This window comes from Babylonia areolata, chromosome 2 (assembly GCF_041734735.1).
Source record: "Babylonia areolata isolate BAREFJ2019XMU chromosome 2, ASM4173473v1, whole genome shotgun sequence".
In the NCBI taxonomy this organism is placed as follows: Eukaryota; Metazoa; Mollusca; class Gastropoda; order Neogastropoda; family Buccinidae; genus Babylonia; species Babylonia areolata.
Genome location: NC_134877.1, coordinates 53,756,380 through 53,783,221, shown reverse-complemented (window position 1 = coordinate 53,783,221; position 26,842 = coordinate 53,756,380). Strand labels below are relative to the sequence as shown.

The 26,842-nt window shown below is 43.3% G+C and overlaps 1 protein-coding gene across 5 annotated transcripts; it reads left to right on the top strand.

The window, feature by feature from the left end:
• Positions 1–852: 852 nt before the first annotated feature.
• Positions 853–25,127, top strand: LOC143275103 (uncharacterized). Of its 5 annotated transcripts, XM_076579157.1 has the most exons (8): positions 853–1,114; positions 3,488–3,896; positions 7,552–7,721; positions 10,393–10,576; positions 15,813–16,610; positions 18,056–18,377; positions 23,281–23,577; positions 24,461–25,127. In XM_076579157.1, the coding sequence occupies exons 3-8, from the start codon at positions 7,555–7,557 to the stop codon at positions 24,835–24,837; spliced, it is 2,145 nt and encodes a 714-aa protein (XP_076435272.1). In that variant the 5' UTR covers positions 853–1,114; positions 3,488–3,896; positions 7,552–7,554; the 3' UTR covers positions 24,838–25,127. The 5 variants fall into 5 exon arrangements, with proteins under 5 accessions (XP_076435272.1, XP_076435273.1, XP_076435274.1 ...); XM_076579158.1 differs by lacking the exon at positions 3,488–3,896; XM_076579159.1 differs by lacking the exons at positions 853–1,114; positions 3,488–3,896 and adding an exon at positions 4,919–5,049.
• Positions 25,128–26,842: the final 1,715 nt, after the last annotated feature.

Here is a 26,842-nt window from a genome sequence, read left to right as displayed (position 1 = left end):
TGTATGATCACTGACCACAAAACACACTGACAAAAAACGATCTTAACTGGCGACAAGTTCGTCAAATGAACCCTCCACTGCAGTGTCTTTTTCCTCACGTGTAAGGACGGTTTCAACGCCTCTGGGGTCCACAAACACAGAGACAGCTGAGACAAAGTGTCGACTGAGGTCGCACATGTTTGCTTCTTTTGTCTCTGTCGATCATCTTTGGCTACGCTCGCACTTGGGATGAAACTGAATAAGGAGGGGACACAAGGAAAGACAGCGACAGATGGACAGAGACAGACAGACGGACGGACAGACAGAGAGCGTGTATGGGAGAAAAGCGGAGTGAGTGACTGCGGACAAACAAGAGGGAGAAAGTCGCTGGGATGGGTGGGGAAGGGTTGGAGGGGAAGCCCGCGCGCTCTCGTGTATGTCAGAAAGTAATATAAACAGGCAGACTGAATGGGCACTGAGGAGCACGACTGAGATGCATGCATAGGTCTCATGTGTGCGCAGGCTCGTGCGCGGTGTGTGTCAGAGAGTGTGTGTGTGTGTGTGTGTGTGCGCGCGCGCTAATGTATGTGTACACAGGCCTACTACGATACCGTTCCCAACAACACAGACCCAGTAAGTTTCGAACTCCACAGAACCAGGTGGTTTGCCGTTGTATTCAGCACGTGTCAACACCAGTAATACGTATACCTAGCTGTCAGGGGCAATGCTGACAACAACGGCCGTCATCATAACAAACACGCAAGCACCTGTAGCTGTGCCGTGAAGTAAAGGGTGACGAGGAGTATAAAACACAGTAAAGCTCTCTGCCCTGTAAACACCATACACGCCTTCTCTCCCGCACAGATCAAAATCGTCTCCACGCGCGCCCTTCGTCCAATCTGAAAACCACACGATCGAGTTCGAACTTGTCTCTCTCTCTCTCTCTCTCTCAGTTGTGCATTATGCCCCGTCCTTGGTTGGAGACAAAACAAGTCTGCTGAATTTCATGTATGGGTGTTAAGAGTGAGAGTGTGTGCGGGAGTTTCTGTATCGCTGCAGCTGAAGTCCCAGGCGGTCAGGGAAAAAATCATGGTGGTGGTTTCTGAGGTTTTTGATCAGAGTGATTGATAGGAAGGTAAGCTTGTGTGTGTGTGTGTGTGTGTTGCTTAGCTTTTGTTTTGCTGTTGTGCTTGTTGTCTTCTCTTTCCTTCTTTCTTTGTGGAGGGAAGGGAAACTTGGCTTGGGAGGGATGGGGGCGGAGGGGGGTCGCTCGGAGGGGTGGGGGGGGGGGGGGGGGGGGGGTTAGACGATATCGATTATGCGATGTTGGTTATTGGTTATTAGTTATTGTGGATTGATTGGGTTTTTTTATTTTCATGTATGTCAGTTGTGTGTACGTGATTTTGTCAGTGTCAGTCGAGTGTCACAGCAGTGTTTGTCCTCTGAGTATCGTTTGTCAGTGATAGTGCGGAGTATTCTGTCACAGTACTGTGTGTGTGTTGTGTTCTGTCACAGTACTGTGTGTGTGTTGTGTTCTGTCACAGTACTGTGTGTGTGTTGTGTTCTGTCACAGTACTGTGTGTGTGTTGTGTTGTCACAGTACTGTGTGTGTGTTGTGTTCTGTCACAGTACTGTGTGTGCGTTGTGTTCTGTCACAGTACTGTGTGTGCGCTGTGTTCTGTCACAGTACTGTGTGTGTGTTGTGTTCTGTCACAGTACTGTGTGTGTGTTGTGTTCTGTCACAGTACTGTGTGTGTGTTGTGTTCTGTCACAGTACTGTGTGTGCGCTGTGTTCTGTCACAGTACTGTGTGTGTGTTGTGTTCTGTCACAGTACTGTGTGTGCGTTGTGTTCTGTCGTGTGTTGCCCTACTGAACCTGCATCAGCAGTGCATGCACACATCTCAGTACCTCGTGTGTGTGTGTGTGTGTGTGTGTTTGTCCGGCAGTATGTCGTGTGTGTGTGTGTGTGTAGGTGTACACACGCGCGCGCCCGCGTGCATACGAAAAAAAGTTGTACCGACGTGAAGATAATGCTGAACTGACTGTCTGCACTGTCTTAGATTCCTGTTTTGTTCGACGCCAACCTTTGGTTTTAGCGTTTTACATGCAGGCATACAAGCATGTACACGAACGAGTGTGCTGCCAGTGGTGCTTGCCGGTTTATTCTGCTGACCAAGGCAAACGTTCGGGCACCAAAGCCGGACTGGCATTAAGGGGAAGGTCAATAACAACTTGATGACGTGATCAGGACAGCCGATCGATACTTCTGCCAGGCCGGCAGGCTATATCGAACACAGACCCTGCCGCGTCGCCAGGTGAAACTCTGTGACAAAGCGGCGTGATCAGTCCAGAATGTACTTGTGATGGGTTGTATAGTACCTAAAGGGGTTTTCGGCAAGCTATAGAGGATTGATTGATTCTCGTACTTCCTATCAGTGACTTTGCCCTGGCGGCTGTTTGATGCACACAACACCGATTCGCCGCCACAAGATAAACACGCAAACACGCACACACTGACACACACTCACACACACACACACACACACACACACACACACACACACACACACGGGTAAAGATCGAAGGACTTCGCCGACACACAAACAAAGGCAAACTTAAAAACCGGCGTTCGATCGATAAAAAAAGATTTACTGAGGCCTATATACTCACCGAGGCAGCAATTCAAACTAACGCATGCATGCTATCAATAAACAGCGGACGAATGCACAAGTGCCGATGGGGTCAATCGATTAACCCTCATTTTCATGTGCCCACCATGTCAGCCGTGGCCAAATGCTTTCCAGTGGTTACACCAATATTGACATCACGGACGCACATGAACAACTGAAGAAAGCCGGTAGAATAATATCATTTTTTGAACTGAGGAGAAAGGTAGAAAGAGCTAGGGGGAATGCATGGGATAGAGGCGGTGGGCGGTGGTTTCGTCGAGGAGAAATAAAAACATTATAAGCGGACGACTGAGTGGTCAGCTGACTCGGTCAACTATTCTTGTTTTTGTCAGTGAAATAATCGTTGTTACTGCTTGTGTGCCTGCATTTTCTGTGTGTGGCCTGGCGGTGTGTGTGTGTGTGTGTGTGTGTGCGCGCGCGCGTACTGTATGTGTTTGTGTGTGTGTGTGTGTGTCCGTGTGTGTGTACGCCGTGTCCGTGTGTGTGTGCGCGCGCGTGTACGTGTGTGTGTGTGTGTTTGTGTGCGTGTGCGCTTGCGAGTGTGTGTGTCACGGTGTGTGTGTGTGCGCGTGTATGTGTGTGTGTGTATGCGCGTGCCGTGCAGTGTGTGTATGTGTGTGTGTGCGCGCGCGTGTACGCATGTGTTTGTGTGCGAGTGTGTGTGTGTGTGCGAGTGCGCGTGTTTGTGCGTGTGTTGTGTACTGATGTACGTGTGTGTGTTCCTCCAATCCGCTCTCTCCAATGGCCACAACAGACAGGAAAATAACGTCAATGCCGTTGGTGTGTGTGTGTGTGTGTGTGTGTGTGTTGTGTGCAGCCAGTCGACACCCGGACAGTACGGCAGTGCAGGGAGGGGTGTTGCTACCCAAAACATCCAGTCGGTCATATGCACTCCGACCACCGAAGGCCATACAGGATATAAACGAACACCTGTACGAGTTACGAGGGAAGATCTACAGATCGTATACTGGTATCGATACACTCGTAGGCTACCTGGCATTCTATAGACTGCTACAGTCAACAACTGAACCCCGGTCGATTCACCTGTCACCAAGAGAGACACCATTCTCTCTCGCCATTGTCGCACGACAGGCTGTCCTCCCTTCCCCCCTACCCTCCCCGCCCACCTGTGCCATTACCCAGTCCTCTACTCCGCTGGGACGATTCGCTTCAGCCGGGTCTGCCTGATTGTCGCATTGTCGATCCGTTTCTGGAACTAAGCCAAGGTAAGCAACAACAACAAAAAAAACTTCGATAACAGGCTTTTAGACACACCGGCATGGCTCATGTATGTATAACCTGCCAGGGAATGAATAAGGATATGGTGTCAAATAGGAGGTGAATTAGGCAACAATTACACTGAAGGGTCCCGTTTAGCTGTTTTGTTTGTAATAGCAGTATTGTGTGTGATAACGGTTAGTTTGAGGGTACGAGTTGTTTCAGAGGGTTCTAGTTATCAGCGGTTTTGTTCGCGTCAGTGCCAGTGCGCTGCGCGCGTGTGTGTATACCGTGTGTGTGTGTGTGTGTGTGTGAGTATGCGCGCGCGCGCGCGCGCGTCTGTGTGTGTGTGTGTTTAAACGTGGTGGGAAAACCATGCGTTCTTTCTTCTTGTCGGTTCTTATGATGTATCAGCAGTGCGTTGGGGAAAAAAATTTTTGTTTAAAACCATAATTTTTTCTTTTTCTTTTCAGACTGGTTATAGTCATGAAGGTTATTAACTGTATCACACAGAATTGGTCATTTATTGTAATCTGTATATCCGTGTTCTTTTGTCCTCTCTCTCTGTCTGTCTTGTCTTCTGTCTTGTTTTGTCTTGTCTTGTCCTGTCTTGTCGATCTTGTATATATTCCTGTGGTAATCCCTGTACAGACAACTGAGTCTCCGTCTCTTGCTCTCTCCCTACTCTCTCTCCCTGACTCAGTAAAAAATGTTGATTTTTTAAAATTTGATTATAGGAACAGACACACTTTAGTTTACTTAAAGTAAACAAAGTCTACGTTCACCAGCCTGTGTGAACAGGTTATACTGAAAGGGAATTGTGTGTGTGTGTGTGTGTGTGTGTGTGTGTGTGTGTGTAACTTTGCTTCGTGGACTGATTAAATTTGGCGTTCTGGCGATGTTTTCCCCCTCCGGCAGAACTTGTTGTGTGTTCAGTTGGAGTGTCGCCAAAGTTTTTCACCCCAACAAACACAAACAGCAAACAGTCGTCTTTTCATTGCTGGTCGGCAGTAATACTTTTTTTGTAAAGAATACCCACTCCACGAAACGGCGGGTATACATTGTCTGTCCCGACTCAAAGCGAACAATTAGGCCCGAGCCTATACCTACCGCAAGAATAATGCCGTCACTTCGAACACCAGATGATCCAAATCATCAAAGGTAGGAACTTGTCTCATGATGACACGCTGCCAGTGAAAGATCCTTTCTATGTATATACGAGAGTTTAAAAAAAAAAATAAATAAAATAAATAATAATAATAAAAACGGCTGAGTAAGCGTATAAATGCATTAATTATCCCGTGTTGTACTGTGTCGTGCTGCGCTGTACTGGGTGTACTGTGCTGTAGAGTGCCTAAGAATGCTGTCGTTGTGATGTGCTGTGCCAGGACGGTGCTGTATCTACGCAGTACTCAAGTTATTCTGTATTGTGTTGTGTCGTCAGTATGATGTTGCGTCTTGTCGTCAGTGTCGTGTTACTAGTGTCGTGTTGTGTTGGATCGTTTTCTAGTTTCCGTGTAAAAGTGCGCCCGGCTGTTACATTATTTCTCCCAGTATGAGCCAACCATCATCAGTGAAGGCTGAGCTTGCGTTGGTGTGCGTGTTCGACTTTGCATGACTGTTCTAAACACATATACAGCAGCTTTTTCGTTTTTCTTGCTGTTGTTAATAGTAGAAATATTTCGCTTCTCAACAGTACGGGCCTTTGTGAAGGCTTTTTTTTTTTTTTTTTTTTTTTTTTTTTTTTTTAGTCCATTATATGTGGTGTGCCGCGTACTGTGTACGTGTGTCAGTGTGTGCCAAGTAGTCTCCACGGGAATCTTCATGATGCCGCAAACGGGACCTGGGTTTTTCGTTCAGTCTCTAAAACAGGTGGGCATTGATGCATGTCTAACATACCTGTATGAAGCCGGTGGGTTGATCGCCGCAGTTCGCCGGATCATCCTTTGCCTGTCACTACGTTTAGTTTGGCTCTGTCTCCAGTTTTTCTATGACTGCCAACAGCTGTCTGTCTGTCTGTCTGTCTGTCTCCCAGTTCCTGTATCTTTGCCTTTCAGCAGACTGCTTCCCGGGTTTACTGTAGGTTGCAGATTAGTCTTCTTGGCAGTGTGGTACACAGCGTGTGATAACAAAAATGCAAAGAACGACTGGTATGAAGAACGACTGGTATTCATACAAACTATAAAGTCTCTCTCTCTCTCTCTCTCTCTCTCTGCCTCACTCTCCACTTATCCTATCCTACTCCCCCCCCCCCCCCCGCCCCCCCCCCCCCAGCCCACCTCTGTGTGCCTCCTGTCCTTCTCTCTATCTCTCTACCTTTTTGTCTGCCTGCCTGTAGTCTGTCCTACTCTCTCTCCCACTCCCCTTCTCCATATCTCTCTCCCTTCTCTTTCTCTCTCACAAGTCCCTCACTCTCCCCCTATACCCCCCCCCCCCCCTGTCTGTCTGTCTCTCTCTGTGTGTGCTCTCTCTCTCTTTCTCCCAGTTTCTGTTTCTGTGCACTTGTTTCTCTTATATATGGATCTCTCTCTCTCTCTCTCTCTCTCTCTCTCTCTCTCTCTCTCTCTCTCTCTCTCTCTCAAATATTCATTCATTACCTTTCTGCCTTTTATTTGTCTTCTGTTCATCCATATGTTGCCTGTCTCTCTCCATCTTTTTCTCAGTCTGTCTGTTTTTCTTCCCACTGATGTTATTGCTATGTTTATGTTTGTTATTCTGAGTAAGTTTGTGCCTTTATCATGTATTTTGTAGCAGGATGAGGACTGGATGTTAAAAAAAAGTATCAGTGCACAAGTGATTATCTATTGAGTATTAGCTTTGAAAATATAGATATTTATTCTTCCTTGCTATCTTTCATCTCTTATGTATTTACCATGACTTTTTCTGGTTTACTAAAACATATGTCTTTGTTATACAATGCCTTTTGGTTTTGTGTTCATGTGTTTCCTCACTCAAGCAGACAGTCGTTTCTTTTCTATATTCCATTCATGTATTCACCCATACCTTCTGTATTTTATGTGTTTGTTTCTGTACTCAAGGGGATGGATTTCTCCAAGTATCAAGCTTCAGGCCATCTGCAGTTGTTGTTTTTTTCTGTGTGGAACATATTGGAAATCATGTATTTACCCATGCCTTTTGTAGTTTGTGTGTTTTGTTTCTGTACTCAAGGGGATGGATTTCTCCAAGTTTGTGTGTTTTGTTTCTGTACTCAAGGGGATGGATTTCTCCAGGTTTGTGTGTTTTGTTTCTGTACTCAAGGGGATGGATTTCTCCTAGTTTGTGTGTTTTGTTTCTGTACTCAAGGGGATGGATTTCTCCTAGTTTGTGTGTTTTGTTTCTGTACTCAAGGGGATGGATTTCTCCAGGTTTGTGTGTTTTGTTTCTGTACTCAAGGGGATGGATTTCTCCTAGTTTGTGTGTTTTGTTTCTGTACTCAAGGGGATGGATTTCTCCAGGTTTGTGTGTTTTGTTTCTGTACTCAAGGGGATGGATTTCTCCAGGTTTGTGTGTTTTGTTTCTGTACTCAAGGGGATGGATTTCTCCTAGTTTGTGTGTTTTGTTTCTGTACTCAAGGGGATGGATTTCTCCTAGTTTGTGTGTTTTGTTTCTGTACTCAAGGGGATGGATTTCTCCAAGTTTGTGTGTTTTGTTTCTGTACTCAAGGGGATGGATTTCTCCAAGTTTAGAGCTTCGGGGGATCTCTCCGACATAGTGGTGACTGTGGAGGGCCACGAGAATCACCTGCACCGCTTTCCCCTCTACGCTAAGTCCGACTACTTCTGTGGACTGGCCAGGGGACCTGGACTGACCCAGTCACCACCCTCCACCAGCACGTAAGTCTCACCGCAGCAACCGAGTGGTTATACTGTCAGACTTTCAATCTGAGGGTCCCAGGTTCAAATCTCGGTAACGGTGCCTGGTGGATAAAGGGTGGAGATTTTTCCTATCTCCCATGTCAACATATGTGCAGACCTGCTAGTGCCTGAACCCGCTTTCATGTGTACATGTATAGGCATGCAGAAGATCAAATACACACATTAAAGATCCTGTAATCCATGTCAGTGATTGGTGGCTTATGGAAACAAGAACATACCCAGCATGCACACCCCGGAAATGGAGTATGGCTGCTTACATGGTGGGGTAAATAAACAAAACATACATGTAACATGTTACATATCTGGTTGAATGTGTTTGTGTGTGTGCCTAAGATTGGATTGAATGACACAGGAAACGAATGATGAGGGTCCATGATCCAGTGTCAACCATCAGTCGGCTCTACCCAGGTAGGCAGCCTGTTGTGCAAACGACTCCGTGTTTGTAAAGCTCTTAGAGCTTGGTCTCCAACTAAGGATAGGCGTTATATAAGTATTCAAACTTGTACAGGCCAAGTTCCCTGTGGACTGCTGACTGTGGGATTGTGATATATGAGGCCGTGTGTGGGGGACTCAGAATGAGTGGCACAGGAGTGATGCCACTGATCTAGTGCAGGTGATGAAGCCAAAAAAAGAAACAGCAACAACAGCAACAAATCAACAACAACAACAGTAAAAACTTTTACAGGCTTGGTTTCCATTTCCAAGGTTCGGACAGCCTTGAAAAGTCCTGGGGGGAAAGTAGCAGAGGGCTGAAAAAAATGCTTGAAAAAAAAAAGCACAGCATGCTCTTGAAAAGGGTGACTAGAAGAGAAAAGAAAAAAAGATTCTTGCTTTGCTGGCTCTTGATTTGTCTTGACATGATAGTGATAATGATAACAATGAAAAAGACGATGATGATGATGATGATGATAACAGTAATAGATGCAGTAGTAGTAACAACAACAATGATTAAAATAATGATGATGATGATAATAATAACAACAACAATAATAATTATCATTATTGTGATTATTATCATTATCTTTATTTCTATTATCATTATTATTATAAGAGGGCCTTGTTAAAATGGGGGTTTCAAACACAAACACCTGCAACTGGTGTCAAGACACTGATTACATTGAACACGCCTTTTACTCTTGCCCCAAACTATCTGACTTTTGGAAACATGTGAAACAGTTCATTCTCTCCCGTTACAATACACTGATCCCTATGAATGAAAAAGTAGCGTTGTTTGGTACAACGAAAATGGATATCCCAGATCATGAAAAGAGAAAAAAAATCAACACGACTCTGTTGATAGCAAAACTGTCTATTTCTAAATTCAAATATGGTAAGTGTAAGAATCTGTATCTTATCTTTGAAACCGAGCTCAAATTACGTAAGATGTGATCTATGTCTACCAAGATACCTGAGCACTTATACGGATCCATAAAAAAAACTCAAGTGGTCAATTTAAATGTGTACATTTAAAGACGTTCCGTAAAGCTAATGCCTCCACAGAGAGAGAAAGAGAGAGAGAGAATGAGATCGTGTCTACCTCGCCTCTTTTAGACATTGTGCACGAAACTACCCTGTATGTGATTTTATATGTTGCATGACCTTGACAATGTTTGAGCATGACAATGGTAAGAAGACAGATTACAGGGGGAAGAAAGAGAGAGAGAGAGAGAAAGAATAAAGAGATGAGAGAAGAAGAAAAAAAAAAGAAAGAGAAAAAAAGACAACAGAAAGGAGAAAAATGATGATGGAAGGAACGAAAAGAAAGAAAAAAAAGAGAAGAAAAAAAAAGAGAAAAAAAAAAAAAAAAAGTGGGAAAGAACCTTCCAAGGATGCTGAGACTATCCTGTTCATTTGCAGAAATTTTACGCATCCACTGATTTCTCCTTAAAAAAAAAAAAAAAAAAAAAAAAAAAAAGGGCCTTGTTTGTCATCTCATCTGAATAACTAGCACCCAGACCACCACTGAAGGTCCAATGTAGGGATGGGAGTAAGAATCCCTGTCCATGTGTTGCTGGACTCAAACCCTTGGACACTTGCTTCCTAGTCAGTCACACTACCACAACAGCACCATTGCAAATGGGGTTCAAACCTGTGGTCACTCACTTCCTAGTCTTGTGCGTTACCACTCAGCCACCATTCCACATGGGGCTCAGATCCACGGATACTCACTACCCAGTCAAGCAGATTACCACTAAGCCACCACATGGGAATCGAACCTGCGGGATACCTGCGTCCCAGTCAGGCGGCATTACCACTCAGCCACAGCTTCACATGGGACTCAAACGCATGGACACTCATTACCCAGTCAAGCAGATTACCACGAAGCCACCACATGGGAATCAATCCCGTGGATACCTGCGTCCTAGTCAGGTGGCATTATCACTGGGCCACCGTTCCACATAGGACTTGAACCTGTTGACATTCACATCCTAGTCAAGCGGATTACCCCTAAGCCACCACATGGGAATCGAACCTGCGGGATACCTGCATCCTAGTCAGGTAGCATTACCACCAGGCCACCGCTCCGCATGGGACTTGAACCTGTAGACACTCATGTCCTGGTCAGATGCATTACCCACCGGGCCACCACTGCTCACAGTTTGTGTTGTTGTTGTTGCTGTTGCGGCAGGTCCCGTGTGGAGCTCAGCGAGTTCCCTGGAGGGCAGGCGGTGTTCAGCGTGGTGGCAGACTTCTGCTACAACATGGCGCCCAAGGTCACCAAGGACAACGTGGTGGAGCTGCGCTGTGCTGCCCAGTACCTGCTGATGTCTGGCCCTGGCAACCTGTCGGAGGCTGCCGATAGGTATCTTCAGGTATCTGTCTTTACATGTTGTGCTTCATCACACACTGATAGGTATCTTCAGGTATCTGTCTTTACATGTCATGCTTCATCACACACTGATAGGCATCTTCTTCAGGTATCTGTCCTTACATGTTGTGCTTCATCACACACTGATAGGTATCTTTTTCAGGTATCTGTCTTTACATGTTGTGCTTCATTACACACTGATAGGTATCTTCAGGTATCTGTCTTTACATGTCGTGCTTCATCACACACTGATAGGTATCTTCTTCAGGTATCTGCCTTTACATGTTGTGCTTCATCACACACTGATAGGTATCTTCTTCAGGTATCTGTCTTTACATGTTGTGCTTCATCACACACTGATAGGTATCTTCTTCAGGTATCTGTCTTTACATGTTGTGCTTCATCACACACTGATAGGTATCTTCTTCAGGTATCTGTCTTTACATGTCGTGCTTCATCACACACTGATAGGTATCTTCTTCAGGTATCTGCCTTTACATGTTGTGCTTCATCACACACTGATAGGTATCTTCTTCAGGTATCTGTCTTTACATGTTGTGCTTCATCACACACTGATAGGTATCTTCTTCAGGTATCTGTCTTTACATGTCGTGCTTCATCACACACTGATAGGTATCTTCTTCAGGTATCTGTCTTTACATGTCGTGCTTCATCACACACTGATAGGTATGTTGTGTGTCATCACACACTGATAGGTATCTTCAGGTATCTGTCTTTACATGTTGTGCTTCATCACACACTGATAGGTATCTTCAGGTATCTGTCTTTACATGTTGTGCTTCATCACACACTGATAGGTATCTTCTTCAGGTATCTGTCTTTACATGTTGTGCTTCATCACACAGTGATAGGTATCTTCAGGTATCTGTCTTTACATGTTGTGCTTCATCACACACTGATAGGTATCTCTTCAGGTATCTGTCTTTACATGTCGTGCTTCATCACACACTGATAGGTATCTTCAGGTATCTGTCTTTACATGTTGTGCTTCATCACACACTGATAGGTATCTTCTTCAGGTATCTGTCTTTACATGTTGTGCTTCATCACACACTGATAGGTATCTTCAGGTATCTGTCTTTACATGTTGTGCTTCATCACACACTGATAGGTATCTTCTTCAGGTATCTGTCCTTACATGTTGTGCTTCATCACACACTGATAGGTATCTTCTTCAGGTATCTGTCTTTACATGTTGTGCTTCATCACACACTGATAGGTATCTTCTTCAGGTATCTGTCTTTACATGTTGTGCATCGTCACACACTGATAGGTATCTTCTTCAGGTATCTGTCTTTACATGTTGTGCATCGTCACACACTGATAGGTATCTTCTTCAGGTATCTGTCTTTACATGTTGTGCTTCATCACACACTGATAGGTATCTTCTTCAGGTATCTGTCTTTACATGTTGTGCTTCGTCACACACTGATAGGTATCTTCTTCAGGTATCTGTCTTTACATGTTGTGCATCGTCACACACTGATAGGTATCTTCTTCAGGTATCTGTCTTTACATGTTGTGCTTCATCACACACTGATAGGTATCTTCTTCAGGTATCTGTCTTTACATGTTGTGCTTCATCACACACTGATAGGTATCTTCTTCAGGTATCTGTCTTTACATGTTGTGCTTCATCACACACTGATAGGTATCTTCTTCAGGTATCTGTCTTTACATGTTGTGCTTCATCACACACTGATAGGTATCTTCTTCAGGTATCTGTCTTTACATGTTGTGCTTCATCACACACTGATAGGTATCTTCTTCAGGTATCTGTCTTTACATGTTGCTTCATCACACACTGATAGGTATCTTCTTCAGGTATCTGTCTTTACATGTTGTGCTTCGTCACACACTGATAGGTATCTTCTTCAGGTATCTGTCTTTACATGTTGTGCTTCATCACACACTGATAGGTATCTTCTTCAGGTATCTGTCTTTACATGTTGTGCTTCATCACACACTGATAGGTATCTTCTTCAGGTATCTGTCTTTACATGTTGTGCATCGTCACACACTGATAGGTATCTTCTTCAGGTATCTGTCTTTACATGTTGTGCTTCATCACACACTGATAGGTATCTTCAGGTATCTGTCTTTACATGTCATGCTTCATCACACACTGATAGGTATCTTCTTCAGGTATCTGTCTTTACATGTTGTGCTTCATCACACACTGATAGGTATCTTCTTCAGGTATCTGTCCTTACATGTTGTGCTTCATCACACACTGATAGGTATCTTCTTCAGGTATCTGTCTATAGGGTGATGTGCTTTGTCATGCCTCGCCTCGCCCTGCTGTTTGTGTGTATGTGTGTGTGTGTGTGTGTGTGTGTGTGTGTGTGTGTGTGTGTGTGTAGTGTGTGTGTGTGTTGTTGTGTGTGTGTGTGTGTGAGTGTAGTGTGTGTTGTGTATGTGTGTGTGTAGTGTGTAGTGTGTGTGTAGTGTGTGTGTAGGGGTAGGGGTGAGTGGGGAGGTGTCTGTGTGTATGTGGTAATTTGATTTGTTAGCCGTCATGTCTGTTTCTGTCTGTCTGTCTGTCTTTCTCAGTCTGTCTGTATGTCTGTGTGTTTTGCTAGTTGGCTGTCTGGCTGTTTCTGTTTTTCTTTCTCAAGTTTTCTCTTTGTGTCTTTCTCTGTCTCTGTGTCTTTCTCTGTCTGTCTGTCTCTGTCTCTCTATCTATGTATCTTCGTTCTCTGCCTGTCTGTCTCTTCCTGTCTTTCTGTCTCTGCCTGCATGTCTGTCTGTCTCTTACTGCTTCTCTGTATTTCTGTCCATCTGTCTGTCTCTCTCAAAAAAGTGTGGCTTTTAATGTTCTTCCCCCCCCCCCCTCCCCTCCCCTCACTGCATTTAGTATTGTGTTGTGTAGACCCTGTTCAGGATGGAAAATGGATGAAAAAGAGCATACTAGTGCTTATCCATTATGCTGAAAAATAAAGAATTTTGTCTTGTCTTGTCTTGTCTTGTCTTGTCTTGTCTTGTCTTGTCTTGTCTTGTCTTGTCTTGTCTTGTCTCTGTCTCTTTCTCTTTCTTCTCTCTCTGTCTGTCTTTATCTTCTCTCTCTGTCTCTTTCTCTGTCACCATCATTTGAAAAGCTCATGTAAGACAAAACTTGTTTTTTGGGGTTTGTTTGTTTGTTTGTTTATTCCCATTAACTCTTTTGAGTCATAGAGAAACAAGGAGACATGACAATAACAGGATGACGGCCACAGAGGAAGAGCGAAGATAATTTTTAAAAAAAGAAACAAAAGGGGGGATAATACAAATGGGGGGAAATTAAAAATGAAATAAAAGGCCAAATGTAATCATCAGTCTGGTACAATGCAATAGAAATAGACAAATGCACAGATCACAACTTAGATTTACAATACGGCTCTGTATCTGACTAGTTGAGCCTGAACTGGGAACTGGGGGGTTAGCTGGAGCATAGCATTAATAATGACATGGTGTAACAAAATAAAATACACAATAATTTGCATGTTACTTTAGCACCCATTTGCCAGTAATACTGGGATGGGGAGAGAAAAAAATATACTAAGGGAGGTAAATTGTTTAATGTCCCGCCACACATGCAAGTGATTGTGTACAAAGTTATATGGGATCCCAGACACCTTGCTCTTTTTTTTCTCTTTCTCTTGGTCTCTCGGCCTCTGTCTTTCTTTTAATCATACATCTTGTGGCTCAGTAGGTTTTACACCTTTGTGATCATTTTTTTTCAGTCTAGTGCCAAGGAATCTTTGTCACTTGTGTGTGTCTGTAATGTCCGTTTGTGTGTGTGTGTGTGGGGGGGGTGTTGTTGGGTGGGTGAGTGGGTGGTTTCAACGTTAGAACTCAGAACTCAAAACGTTTTTATTCAAGGATTAAGATTTTAGGCATAGCCTATTCTTCCAATCTGTCCTCGCTGATCTACGTCTATTACAAATAGCACATACATAAATGAAAGGGAAAGGTTTTTATGCAGAAGGGTATACATAATGAAGAAAATAACCCCCCAGCCCCCACACACACACCCACACCCATGCACACACATGCATACACACACTGACACTCACGCGCGAGTGCACACACATACATATACGCACACGCATGCACACACACTGACAGCACCCCCTCCCTCCCCCCACACACTAAGATTGACAGATGGATAGGGCAGTGAGTCAGAGAGAGAGAGAGAGAGAGATGTTATCAGTATAGAAGTTCCAGAAACATCCGGGTGTTCAAAAGGTACAGTATTGTTACTGTCTCTGAAATCTACGTGTGGCAAGAGTATTGTTACTGTCTCTGAAATCTGCGTGTGGCAAGTGCAGCATACTACAGTGACTACCACCATCACCAATATTACTTGGACATTTATCACTATTATGATAGAACAAAATGAATAGATTTATGCATGCATAAGAAATAGAAAAAAAAAGAAAAAAAGGAAAGAGCAAAACAAAACAGAGAAAGATGGAGAGACAATAACTTGCTTTCCTTCCTTTTGTCTTTCTTTCTTCATTTATTCGTGTATGGTTTTCTGTCTGACTATCTTTCTGTTTTTCTTTCTTCATCCATTTCTGCATTTCTGCCTTTGTGTCTTTTTTTTTGGGATATATTTATTTATTAACCTGTTTATCCATTTTTCTGTCAAAATTTCCTTTTTTCGCCTTAATTTTTTTTTTTTTAATAACTTTTATTTACCCATTTCTGTCTTTCTTTCTTCAGACATTTATCTATATCTGGCTGTGCTTGTTTATTTATTTATTTATCCAGTCATTTAGTCACCCATGTTTTTTTATTCATTTAAATATCTATTCATTCCTCTGTTCATCCCTTCACCAGGACACTAGTCACCCATTTTTGTCCTTGTTTATAAACTCCTTTCAATATTTATTCATTCCTCTGTTCATCCCTTCACCAGGACACTAGTCACCCATTTTTGTCCTTGTTTATAAACTCCTTTCAATATTTATTAATTCCTCTGTTCATCCCTTTATCAGGACATTAGTCACCCATTTTTGTCCTTGTTTATAAACTTCTTTCAATATTTATTAATTCCTCTGTTCATCCCTTTATCAGGACATTAGTCACCCATTTTTGTCCTTGTTTATAAACTCCTTTCAATATTTATTAATTCCTCCGTTCATCCCTTCCCCAGGACATTAGTCACCCATTTTTGTCCTTGTTTATAAACACATTTAAATATTTATTAATTCCTCCATTCATCCCTTCACCAGGACATCCTGACCTCAGCCAAGCTGAGTCGGTCATCCTCCCCGCTGGCCACCCTCCTGCTGCACTGTGCCGGTGTGGGTCAGCTGGCAGCAGACTGTGGGGTGGTGGACACCTGCACTGACGCCCTCATCGACACCCTCCTCCGCTCCCCCACCAAGTTCTCCCCCACCACCACCACCACCACCACCACCACCACCCACACAGGAGGAGGGGGAGGGGCCGGGGCTGCTCCAGGCAGCGCCTTCACGTTACAGGGAAGCGCTTTCACCCCGACGAAACCCTCCCAGGCTTTGGGGTCGTCAGCTCTCAACGCTTCTTCCTCACTGGATGAAGACAGGACCTTGCGGCAGCTGCTGCACCTGCCTGAGGAGTGGTTCACCAACCTGCTGAAGAAGGCGCTGGACCGCGGGGTCGTCCAATCACTGCTGGCTGACATGGCCGTGCACTACGTCTCAGAGGCCATCAACAGGGACGCCGGCAGCGGTGGTGGTGGAGGGATCAACGGACACAGCACCCCTGTCAGTGACGCTACTGCCACCAGTGGTGGTGGTGGTGGTGACGGAAGGGGAGGGGGACGTGAGGATGTGGAGGACTTGGACAAGGACGTGGACAGTCTGGGGGAGGAGCTGAGGGAGGTGGCAGGGATCGCAGGGGGAAAGGAAGAGGAGCTGCCCTTTGTCCCAAAGGGGGCGGGGGTCGGGGTGGTGGAGGACCTTGGTCAGCTGCTGGACAGGGTGCTGACGGCCCTGCCAGAGGAGGCCTACAATATGCCAGCCTTGACCCTTGACTGGCTGACCAAGGTCAGTTCAGGATTGATTTATGGATTGCACATTTACACATACTATGCAGTGACCCACTGGTGCAGACACCAGCAGGGGTCTGATTCCTTGTCCTGTGCAAATTACTACCCTGCTGAAGTGGAGAAAATGAAAGTTAGATGTGGCTAGTTACCTTCACCAATATATTACCTGCCCTGTGTGCAAGTGTATTTGTTTTCCCATCAAAGTGGATTTTCACACAGGATTTTGCCAGAGACAACCCTTTTATTGCTTTGGGTTCTTTTCCTTGCATTAAGTGCGAGCTACACATGGGACCTTGAAGGTTTATTGTTCATCTGAATGACTAGTATCCAGACCACCATTCAGGGTCTAGTGTAGGGGGAGAAAGTACTGGCGAGTATGGAATTCCATCCAGTGCACTCTATTTCTTTCGATTCCACGGTGGACACATTTCCGTTAGGCCACTGTTTGACTTTTGATTGATATGGATAATTGTATGTAGCACCAATCCTTGGTCAGAGACCAAGCTCCAAGCACATTGGATGCATTCCACACATGGGACCTCAGTCTCATCTGGAATAACTAGCGTCCAGATTCTGTACTGGGCAATGAGTCACTGTACACTTGAGACTTCTTGTCAATGTGGAAGATTATGTATGATGACAGAAAAGCCAAGAATAAATGGTTTAGTCACAAAGTAAAAACTGCTACTCTGTCTGTCTGTCTGTCTATCTTTGTCTTGTTGAAAATGTATCTGTGTCTGTCTGTATCTGTCTGTTTCTGTCTCTGTACATCTGTCTCAGTCTTTCTGTCTGCGTCCCTCTTTCTCTCTCTTTCTCTCTCCGGCTTTCTTTCTATGTGTGCTTCCTCACCTCCCCCTTTTCCTTCCTTCTCCTTGTCCTTTTAACTTGACCATTATGATAACAGTGGAGTCAACAAATACTGGTTCTAGTCATTGCCGCCTGTCTATTTGCCAAGATATTGTAAATCCTGCTTGATTATCATGCTGTTTGTAGTAGTAGTAGTAGTAGTTGTAGTCACAGTATTATTATTATCATCATTTTTTTTATTGCCTTCATTGTCGTTGTTATTGTAATCATCATCATCATCGGCATTGTCATCCTCATTATCATTGATTGCTCTGTGTGAAATTCAGGCTACCCTCCCCGGAGAGTGTGGGTTGCCACAGTGCAGGGCCACCTTTTTTTTTTTGTCTGCAAGTGTTATTGTTTTTTTTGCAAGCAAACGGAGTTTTCCATTGAATTTTGCACATTAGATCTTGGTTTATCATCTTATCTGAATGACTGACATCCATACCACCACTCAAGGCCTGCTAGTTGTGGGGAAAAAAATCTGGTGAGTGTGGATTTCAATCCCATGCACTCAGATTCTCTCATTTCCTATGCGGACTCATTACCACTAAGCCACCACTCCACCAATCATGTACTATTCTTCTCTTTCCACAGGTATTGCGTATCGCCACAGCTAGGGGCTGTGCCTGCAGGCAGTTCCTGGTCAAGATCGCTGCAGACATGCTGATGCGGCTCCCTGCTGAGGAGCTGTGCCTTGTCTCCCCTTCCATCCTTCATGACATCGTTCTGGAAGCCAAAGCAGACGACAGTCAGGCGCAGCGTGCTTGTCTGCTGGTGGATACCTACCTGGCGGAGATGGCCAAGAAAGGGGTGCTGACCACTGAGACTTTCCGTCTGCTGGCCAGCGCCACACCTGCTGACGTCAGGAGGAACCATGACAACCTGTATGAGGTCCTGGAATATGTGCTGAAGTCTGGTGAGTAGATCTAGACCTGACATGAAGAGGCGCAGGGCTGTTCTGTCTGGTTGAAAAGGGTTGTCGGGGGAGAGAAGAAAATAAAAAGTCAGCATCAAGTGTTGATCTTCCTGTGTTTTTGACAGATCTCCCTCTTATCCCCCTCAACCTCACCATCCACCCATACATATAATGAGAAAGGGATGGGGGAAGAGAGAGAGAGAGAGAGAGAGCAGTGAATGATGTTTAGGTGAACTGTTCCCAAAGCGGTTAAAAAACATACAGAAAATGTTCACTCTCTGTGCAAGTACTTGTATATGTACATGTGTGTGTGTGTGTGTGTGTGTGTGAGAGAGAGAGAGAGAGAGAGAGAGCATGTGTGTCCAGTGTTGATAAATTACTGGAGATTTCAAAGCTAAGTGGTTTGTTTGGTTTGGTTGACACTGCTCTTTCATAGGTTCACTTACCAGGTATTTTTGGTCAGATTTTAAACAGTTCTTCTGCAGCTGTGCATTCTGACAAACACTGGTTTTGTGACAGTGCATAGATCATGAGGTAAAACTTTTTTTTGACGATGTATTTAATACATGCACAAGTACCTGCTTATGTTTTCATGTTAAGAGTTTGATTTTATAGAGAAGCATATCATCTGGCATCTAAAACAGTTAATATGCATTTTGAAAGTGTCTTTTGCAGGTGTTGTTCTTTACTTTCTTTTTTTCTCCATTTTCAAATATGATGTTTTATTCATGATGACCTGATTTATCCATGTTATTTTTATTGGTCTCCTGTTTGGGGAAATCATCTTAATTCTAACTTGCTGTATCATGGGGGGGAGGTGGGGGGGGGTGCATGCGTGAATGCATGCATGCGTGTGTGTGCACACGTGTGTGTGAGTGTGTGTAGGCTCACAATTTCTCACAGTCCCACAATTTCTCTCACTTTGAGAGAAATTGTGGGATTGCAAGAAATCGTGGTCGTTCCCCTCCCACGTTTTCTCTCAATTTCAAGAAATCATGGGGGGCACCCCTACAATTTCTCACAATGTGTCAGAAACCGTGGGAAGTCCTTCCTATTTTTATCAGAAACATTTCTGTTATTGTCGGAGTTGGATTTTTGTCTTTTCCCAGTGCAAATCTGAGAGAAAAATGAGAGAGAGAAACAGAAAAGAGAAAAGGGGGGCGACGACAATGACAATCATGATAATGACAATGGCGTTAGCGAAGACATAAACAGTAATGACACTGAAACACAACAAATTATTGCCTTTCACGTAAGATGGATCACTGCAATGCATCGACCTCAAATTCAACATCGGAATCAATAGCAAACAACAAAATTTAGGCAATGTGTATAGTTCAAACAGAAATATGATATATAATATGATGTAATATGATACGACCTCAATTTCAACATTGGAATCAATAGCAAACAACAAAATTCAGGCTGTGTGTATAATTCAAACAGAAATATAATCTAACATCACATCACATCACATCACATCACTTAATATGACTTGAACCAAATCTTTCCTGGATGTTGGGAATAATATCAAAGTGATTCAACTTTATACATAGATATGACAGCAAAAAAAGTGTTTCATTATGCTTTACCCTCACGAAGGGTACATGAAAACTGGAGCAAATAGTTTTGATGTTTGTTGTAATGCTACCTTTTCTGTCACATTTATTTTGAATGTTCTTCATTTCATGCTTACTTATTTGTTGATCTGTTTGTTTCAGCATCCTTTTGCATGCAAGATTGTATCGCAAATAGATTCTAAGTTTCATATAAGATACTTAGAACATGAAAATATTTCAAAACAGAGTGAAAGAATACCAAATCAACCAGCCAAGTAAACACACATAAGGAAACACACACACACACACACACACACAAAGACACACACACACACACACACACACACACACACACACACACACACACACACACACACACACACACACACACACACACTCACTCACTCACTCACTCACTCACTCACTCACTGGCATACACATACATTCACACTTTTTTAAACCAGTACTGTGCCATTCACCTTCACCGTCTATTGTTGATGTCTTCGCTAACGCCACTGTCATCATGATTGTCATTATTGTTTGCCCCATTTCTTGTTTCTTTTTATCTCTCGAATTTTTCTCTTAGATTTGCATTGGGAAAAGACAAGAAACCAACTCTGATGACAAAGGAAATATTTTTGATAACAATGAAGGGGACTTCCCATGATTTCTCACACATTGTGGGGGTGCCCCCAACAATTTCTTGCAGTTGAGAGAAAACATGGGAGAGGAACGACCACAATTTCTCTCAATCCCAAGATTTCTCTTAATGTGAGAGAAATCGTGAGAGATATCATGGGAATGTGAAAAATTGTGGGCTTACAGTTTGTGTGTGTCTGCAAGGGCATACACATTTGCATGTCAAACCTGTATGTTTTGGGGGTTTTTTTGGGGGGTTTTTTTGGTTTTTTTTTGGTTTTTTTTGCTGCCCCATCATCTGCGCCGTTTCAGTGGCATTACTCCCACGCCGCTCATTTAGATTCCCCCATACACGGCCACACCCGGGTTCGTCCGTCGCAGTTCCAGCGTCAGCAGTCCACAGGGAACCATCGATGTTAGGTTGTCTGGAGACCACACACCAGAGGAGACCCTGCACTGCTGCTGAGTCACTTCGGTGGTGTTCAGTGGTGCCTGTTCTGTTTTAACGTACTTAGGACACCACCTACTAAGCCCCCTACTAACGACAATAATGGCTTAGTCGCGGAGCCAGACTGAGTGAGCGTCTCCCCCAGAGTGGAGACCGCCACCACGTCCCTCAAACAACAGCCCCCCATGAATCTGCCGACACTGACGACATTGACAGGACTCACCCAAAGCACGGAAGTGGAGGGGTATCGAAACTGAGGTCACCATGAGAGCAGGGCATGAAAGGTCACAGACTTTGAGACTATTTTGTTTATATTGATGACGATGAAGGAGAAGGAGGATGACGATGATGATGACGATGTTGCTATGGAGGTCCATTTTGGTTTGGGACTGCGTGACAAGGCTGTACTCTACGCTTCCTGTCATAATGATATCCCGGCGTTAACCAGGCCCGAGAGATACAGACACTTGCAGTGTTGGTCAGGTAATTAGAGCAACACACCCAAAGACGCATCCTTGAAGTGGATGACACTCGACTGTGTGGTCCCAGTCTCCCCATTTAAGCCCACAGCACACTCAACTCTGGGTAGGAGCCGGCCACGGGCCGAAAAACCAACCTCCGCTGGGATTCGAACCCGCGTCCTCCCAGCCGTCAGTCCGCGACGCTAACCACTTTGCCACGGCGGCTGGTCATACCTGTATGTTTGTGGGTCAGAGGGGTGACATGACATAAAGAAATGTTTGTTTCATTTTTTTTTAAACCCAAAACAAGGTTTTGATTTGATTTTGACACGACTGCTCAAATGACAAACACCAATAGATGTCTGAATATATTATTGACAGGCCAAATATCAATAGGTCTAACTTCAAGACTCATAGAATTCTGTCATGACTGCAATGATAGTTGTCAATTTTTTTTCTTTGAGAGGGATTTTTGTCAAATGTAGCTTCTGAGATTCAGTGAGAAGTGAGGTTGTGATGGTATAATTCCAGTAAGCATAACTAGAATTCCCTCATGAAAATTTGTGTCAAAGAATTTCAGCAGTTCACGTAAATATACATACATTTGTGTCCCCATATATATGGGTGATTGACCCAACAAGGAATGGTGATGATATATAAATGTTTGTTACTTCAACATAATGTTTTAGTCTTTCAAGGAACACTACTGCATTTTGAACAATTTGCTTATAATGGGGATGTTGTGAACAGAGAACATTGTGGGAAAGAACCTTAACATGTTCTGTTCTGCCACTGGGATTTTTCTTATAATGTCCACTGTGGAATGCAAACCATCAAACATACAAAGTCATGCTGTTGTTTGGTGGTTCCCAATATAGATCAAAATAAGAAAAAAATATGTTGTGTAACAGTTACGTGGAGAATGTGTATTTGGTTTTAGTTGTCCTCGCAGAATGTGAATTTTTTTAGTCTCAGCAAATTGTAACATGTTTGTGTTCTGTTGCTTCTGGTTTCTTCCCCCACACTGCAAGCAAAGATACAGAGTAATGGAAATATTTGCAAACATCTTTACATATTGATATAACTATGTAAAGATGTTTGCAAATATTTCCATTACTCTGTATCTTTGCTTGCAGTGTGGGGGAAGAAACCAGAAGCAACAGAACACAAACATCTTTACATATTGATATAACTTCTTTAGTAAGGAATTTCGAAGAGCTTATAAATTTTTCAGCAAAGAACTTATAATAAATAAATCATAAAAACAACTGAAGACAGTATGATTATAGCAATAGCAACTTGATTAGATTCTGGTATGGAGCAATATTCGGTATATTTCTCTTTGAAATGGAGTTTCACTTAAATGCAAGATATCATTAAAAGAAAAAAACCCCACTCATATTCAAATTCAGAATGCACATACAGCAGGGAGGAAATCTTGACTGCAGGACTTGAGACAGGCGAGAAAACGGTTCAGACTAACCTGTAGGTGGTGACTTGTCCTATGAAGAGAGTATCCCGACGTTTCGGGCCCTAGGCCCTTCTTCATGGGGAGAAAAATAGAGAATGGAGAAGAAAAGAGAGGGCAAAACCAAGACAGAGATAAAACTAAGAACTGTGAGGAGTAATCAGAAAAAAAATACAGCACATACAGCATTTGTTTATTTAATATTGTGTTTGCAATTTCTCTGTTGCAGAGAAAGAAAATGTATATATATACAATATTCACAGATATTCAGAATGCACATGCAGTATTCATTTATCTACATTGTGTCCGTGGTTTCTTTCTGCTGCAGAGAAAGAATCTCTGAGCACGGAACAGCGCAAAGAAATTCTGTCCACCATCAATCTAGATCTGGTGTCTGAGGATACCCTGCAGCGTGCCCTGGACTCGGACCTGGTGTCAGCAGAACCTGTTGCACGTGCCGCCCTCAAGCTGTGCGGCACCCTCAGGTCAGAGCTGGAGTCAGTCAAGTATATTGCCCAGATGCAGGAAGAGGAACTGCAGAAGTACCAGGCCAGAGCTGCTGTGTCTCCTCAGAGCTCTCCACGAGTGCCAGCTTTCGCAGCTTTGAAAATGGATTCGGATTCAGGTGAGCTGTTTGGAAGAGGATTGGCCAAATGGTTAGAGAACTGGATTCTCACCTGAGTCTCCTGAGTTTGATCAGTGGTTTTAGTGCACCCGGTGGGTTAATATTGGAGATTTTTCTGATTCATGCAGGTCAACATATGTGCAGACCTGCTTAGTGCCTGAACCTGGTTTATGTGTATACATATGCAGAAGATCAAATATGCATGGTAAACATCCTGTAATCCATGTCAGCATTTGGTGGTTTATGGAAACAACATACTCAGCATGTACCCTTGAAAACAGAGTTTGACAGCCTGCATGATGGCATAAAAATGGTCATTCGCATAAAAGCCCACTGGCACATATCACTGAATGTGCCCATGAATGCAGAAGAAAAAGAATAAAGAGGATTGAGATCTTTTTTCTGTGATGATGCAAGTCTCAAGTCAATGATACAAGATAGAAAGCAAAGAAAAAATAACTGGAATGATTGGAAGAAGAATAAAGAGGATTGAGATCTTTTTTCTGAGATGATGCAAGTCTCAAGTCAATGATACAAGAAAGAAAACAAAGAAAAAATAACTGGAATGATTGGAAGAAGAATAAAGAGGATTGAGATCTTTTTTCTGTGATGATGCAAGTCTCAAGTCAATGATAAAGATAGAAAGCAAAGAAAAAATAATTGGAATGATTGGAAGAGGATGGGGTCATTCTGTTATGGTGCAGTCTTGGGACAATGATCATGTGCTATGGAAAGCAAAGAAAAATATATTGCTTGGAAGAAAGTAGGATTTTTTTTTCTATAATGGGCAAGATTCACATCATAATGTAAATGAGGAAAAATCAAGGCAAAATTCACGTTTTTCTTCCACAAAAATCAGATGATTCACTAAAATCTTTTTCAGGTTTTTCAGACAGCAACCAAGACACCAAGACGAGTCCTGACTCGGCCTCAGAGCATGTGCGAGCTGCTCAGACTGTCCTGAGCACAGCTCGCTCCAAATTGGCCATGCCTCTGTACACTGGACATCGTCCCTACCTGCCCTCCTCCTCCCACTCCCACTCCTCAACCTTCCCCTCGTCCTCTGGCACCCTGGAGCATGACATCAGCCTCCAGGATGAGCTGGAGTTCCGGATGGATCGGTCTTCTTTCCGCAGCCTGGAGCCCCGTGTCAGGGCTACACGCCACTTCCCAGGCCTCGGGGGTCACACATCTGGATCCTCCTCATCCCACCATCACCATCACCGTTCCACCTATTTCCCTTACACACCACGGTACTAAGGTCATGGGTCAGTTTTGGGAGGACTTTGTGCTGATCTGTTCCTTGCGAGGAGGTCGCCAGCTGTTCTCATACTCACCAGGGTGGAGAACATGGATGTGCAATTGTTTTCCCCTGATTTGAAACCAGAATCAATGGGCGATGTTAAGCACATTTCTTCTTATATGCCAATAAGCACATTGCATCCATTTGCTTGTGTCAGTCACATTCAGACATAAGTGCATGATTGCAGAATCGTTTCGTTCTGTTAGTGTGAGTCACACACACACAGAGACACACACTAACACACACACACACACACACACACTGACAAAGACACATAAACACCCTCGCTTGTTTTTCCCATAGTAATAGGTTTTCATTCCAAACAACCCTTTGTTGTTTTTATTCTTAATGTTTCCCCTTCTGTTATGCTTCCCAGCGTAAGGGTGTTCTTTGTATTAATCTGTTCAAGTCTTTGAACATTTGTAAATGATTATGCCTTTTTTGTTATTTGAATTTATAAGTACTGGCTGGTAGTAGAGTTGATGTATAGTGTTTTGAAATGCAAAGAGATAGAAAGATGAGTGAAACATGAACTGATGTGGAGAAAGGCATAGACAACTAGACCTTGCTGAAGTCCGAAACTGGTCAGTCCATGCTGGTAAATCTGTACAGGTTATTGCATTGTTGGCTTCTTGTAATTAATATCATATTGCTTCCTTCACTTACCATCAGTTTCATTCTCAGTGACATATTGCGCTGTTAGAGCAATCTTGCCAATACCACATTGATTACATTGATGGAATATCTTTAGCAGCATGACACAGATAGTCAGCAACCACCAGAAATGATCAGATTTATTTTGAAAAACAGTATAACATAGATGGTTAGCAACTACTAGAAATGAACTTTTTTTCATGTTTAACAATAGGGCATACATGGTTGGCAATCACCACAAATGGTCTTGTTGTTGTTGTTGTTTTCATCTAATTATCTAATCATAATCATGTAAAATATCCTGTTATGTTTTGCTGTTGAAATCCGTCCATTCAGTGCTTCCGCACACAAATGCAGATGTTCATATTCTGATATTAATCATGTTCCATTTGATGTTTGTTGGCTGCTTGTGTTATATATATCATTCATGTTTCTGCATTCAAGAATTTGAACATTTTGTTCTGACATATGATTTGTTTATTGGTTTATTTGTATGCCTTCTATTTCTATTTCTCCTCCATCTTCTTTTTCTTCTTGTTCTTGTATGTTTTTCTCCTTCTCTTTCCCAGGCAGCATGTGATATTACGCATCTTCTGGTCCCTGTTTGGTCAGCAATGCCTGTACTGGTCCCTTAGGTGATCACGGCTGTTAGATATCAAATAAGGTTCTTCTCCCTCTCCTCCTTCAATTTTTTCCTTCTTCCTTCTCCTTTTTCTTTCAGTTTCATCTTTCCTTCTATGAAAGTAGTATATAACTATCACCTGCTACAAGTATGCTGAATAGAGAGGCATCTTTCATCTTGTATGAAACTTTATTTCCCAGTTCAAGTGGGAAAAGTGGTTACACTATAAGAAGTCGAGTTGTGTGTATGCATGTGCATGTTCCTGTTCAGCTTGGTCACAGGTTGCAATGGCTACATTTAGCTGGAACACAGTACAACAATGACTCATCACAGAGATGCACAGCACAATGCTGGAATGCAGACACTGCATGTAGTGTCAGCATGTCTACAGCAAGGTAAGCTGACTGGTTGCTAAAAGAGTGCCTCCCTGTGACCCACATTGAGACATGCATGTATGTATGCATGTGTTTGTGTGAATGTATGTGAACATAATGTTTGTGTAATTTGTAACATGTGTGTGTGTGTGTGTGTGTGTGTGTGTGTGTGTGTGTGTGTGTGTGCTTATTTCTCTAAACACATGGAAAAACATGTGTGCTATGACCATCTTGGTAAATGTTTTGAAGTAATCAGCCCCTGGCTGTGTACCAGGTTACAATGATTGCGTTTTGTTAGAATTTAATGACTGT

Bases quoted from the DNA above. Each gene is read 5' to 3' on its own strand.
- LOC143275103 (XM_076579155.1), top strand. From the start codon at position 5,503: ATGACTGTTCTAAACACATATACAGCAGCTTTTTCGTTTTTCTTGCTG. The intron at 5,761-7,551 runs GTGGGCATTGAT...TCTGTACTCAAG, and splicing joins TCGTTCAGTCTCTAAAACAG to GGGATGGATTTCTCCAAGTT. The intron at 16,611-18,055 runs GTCAGTTCAGGA...CTCTTTCCACAG, and splicing joins CCCTTGACTGGCTGACCAAG to GTATTGCGTATCGCCACAGC.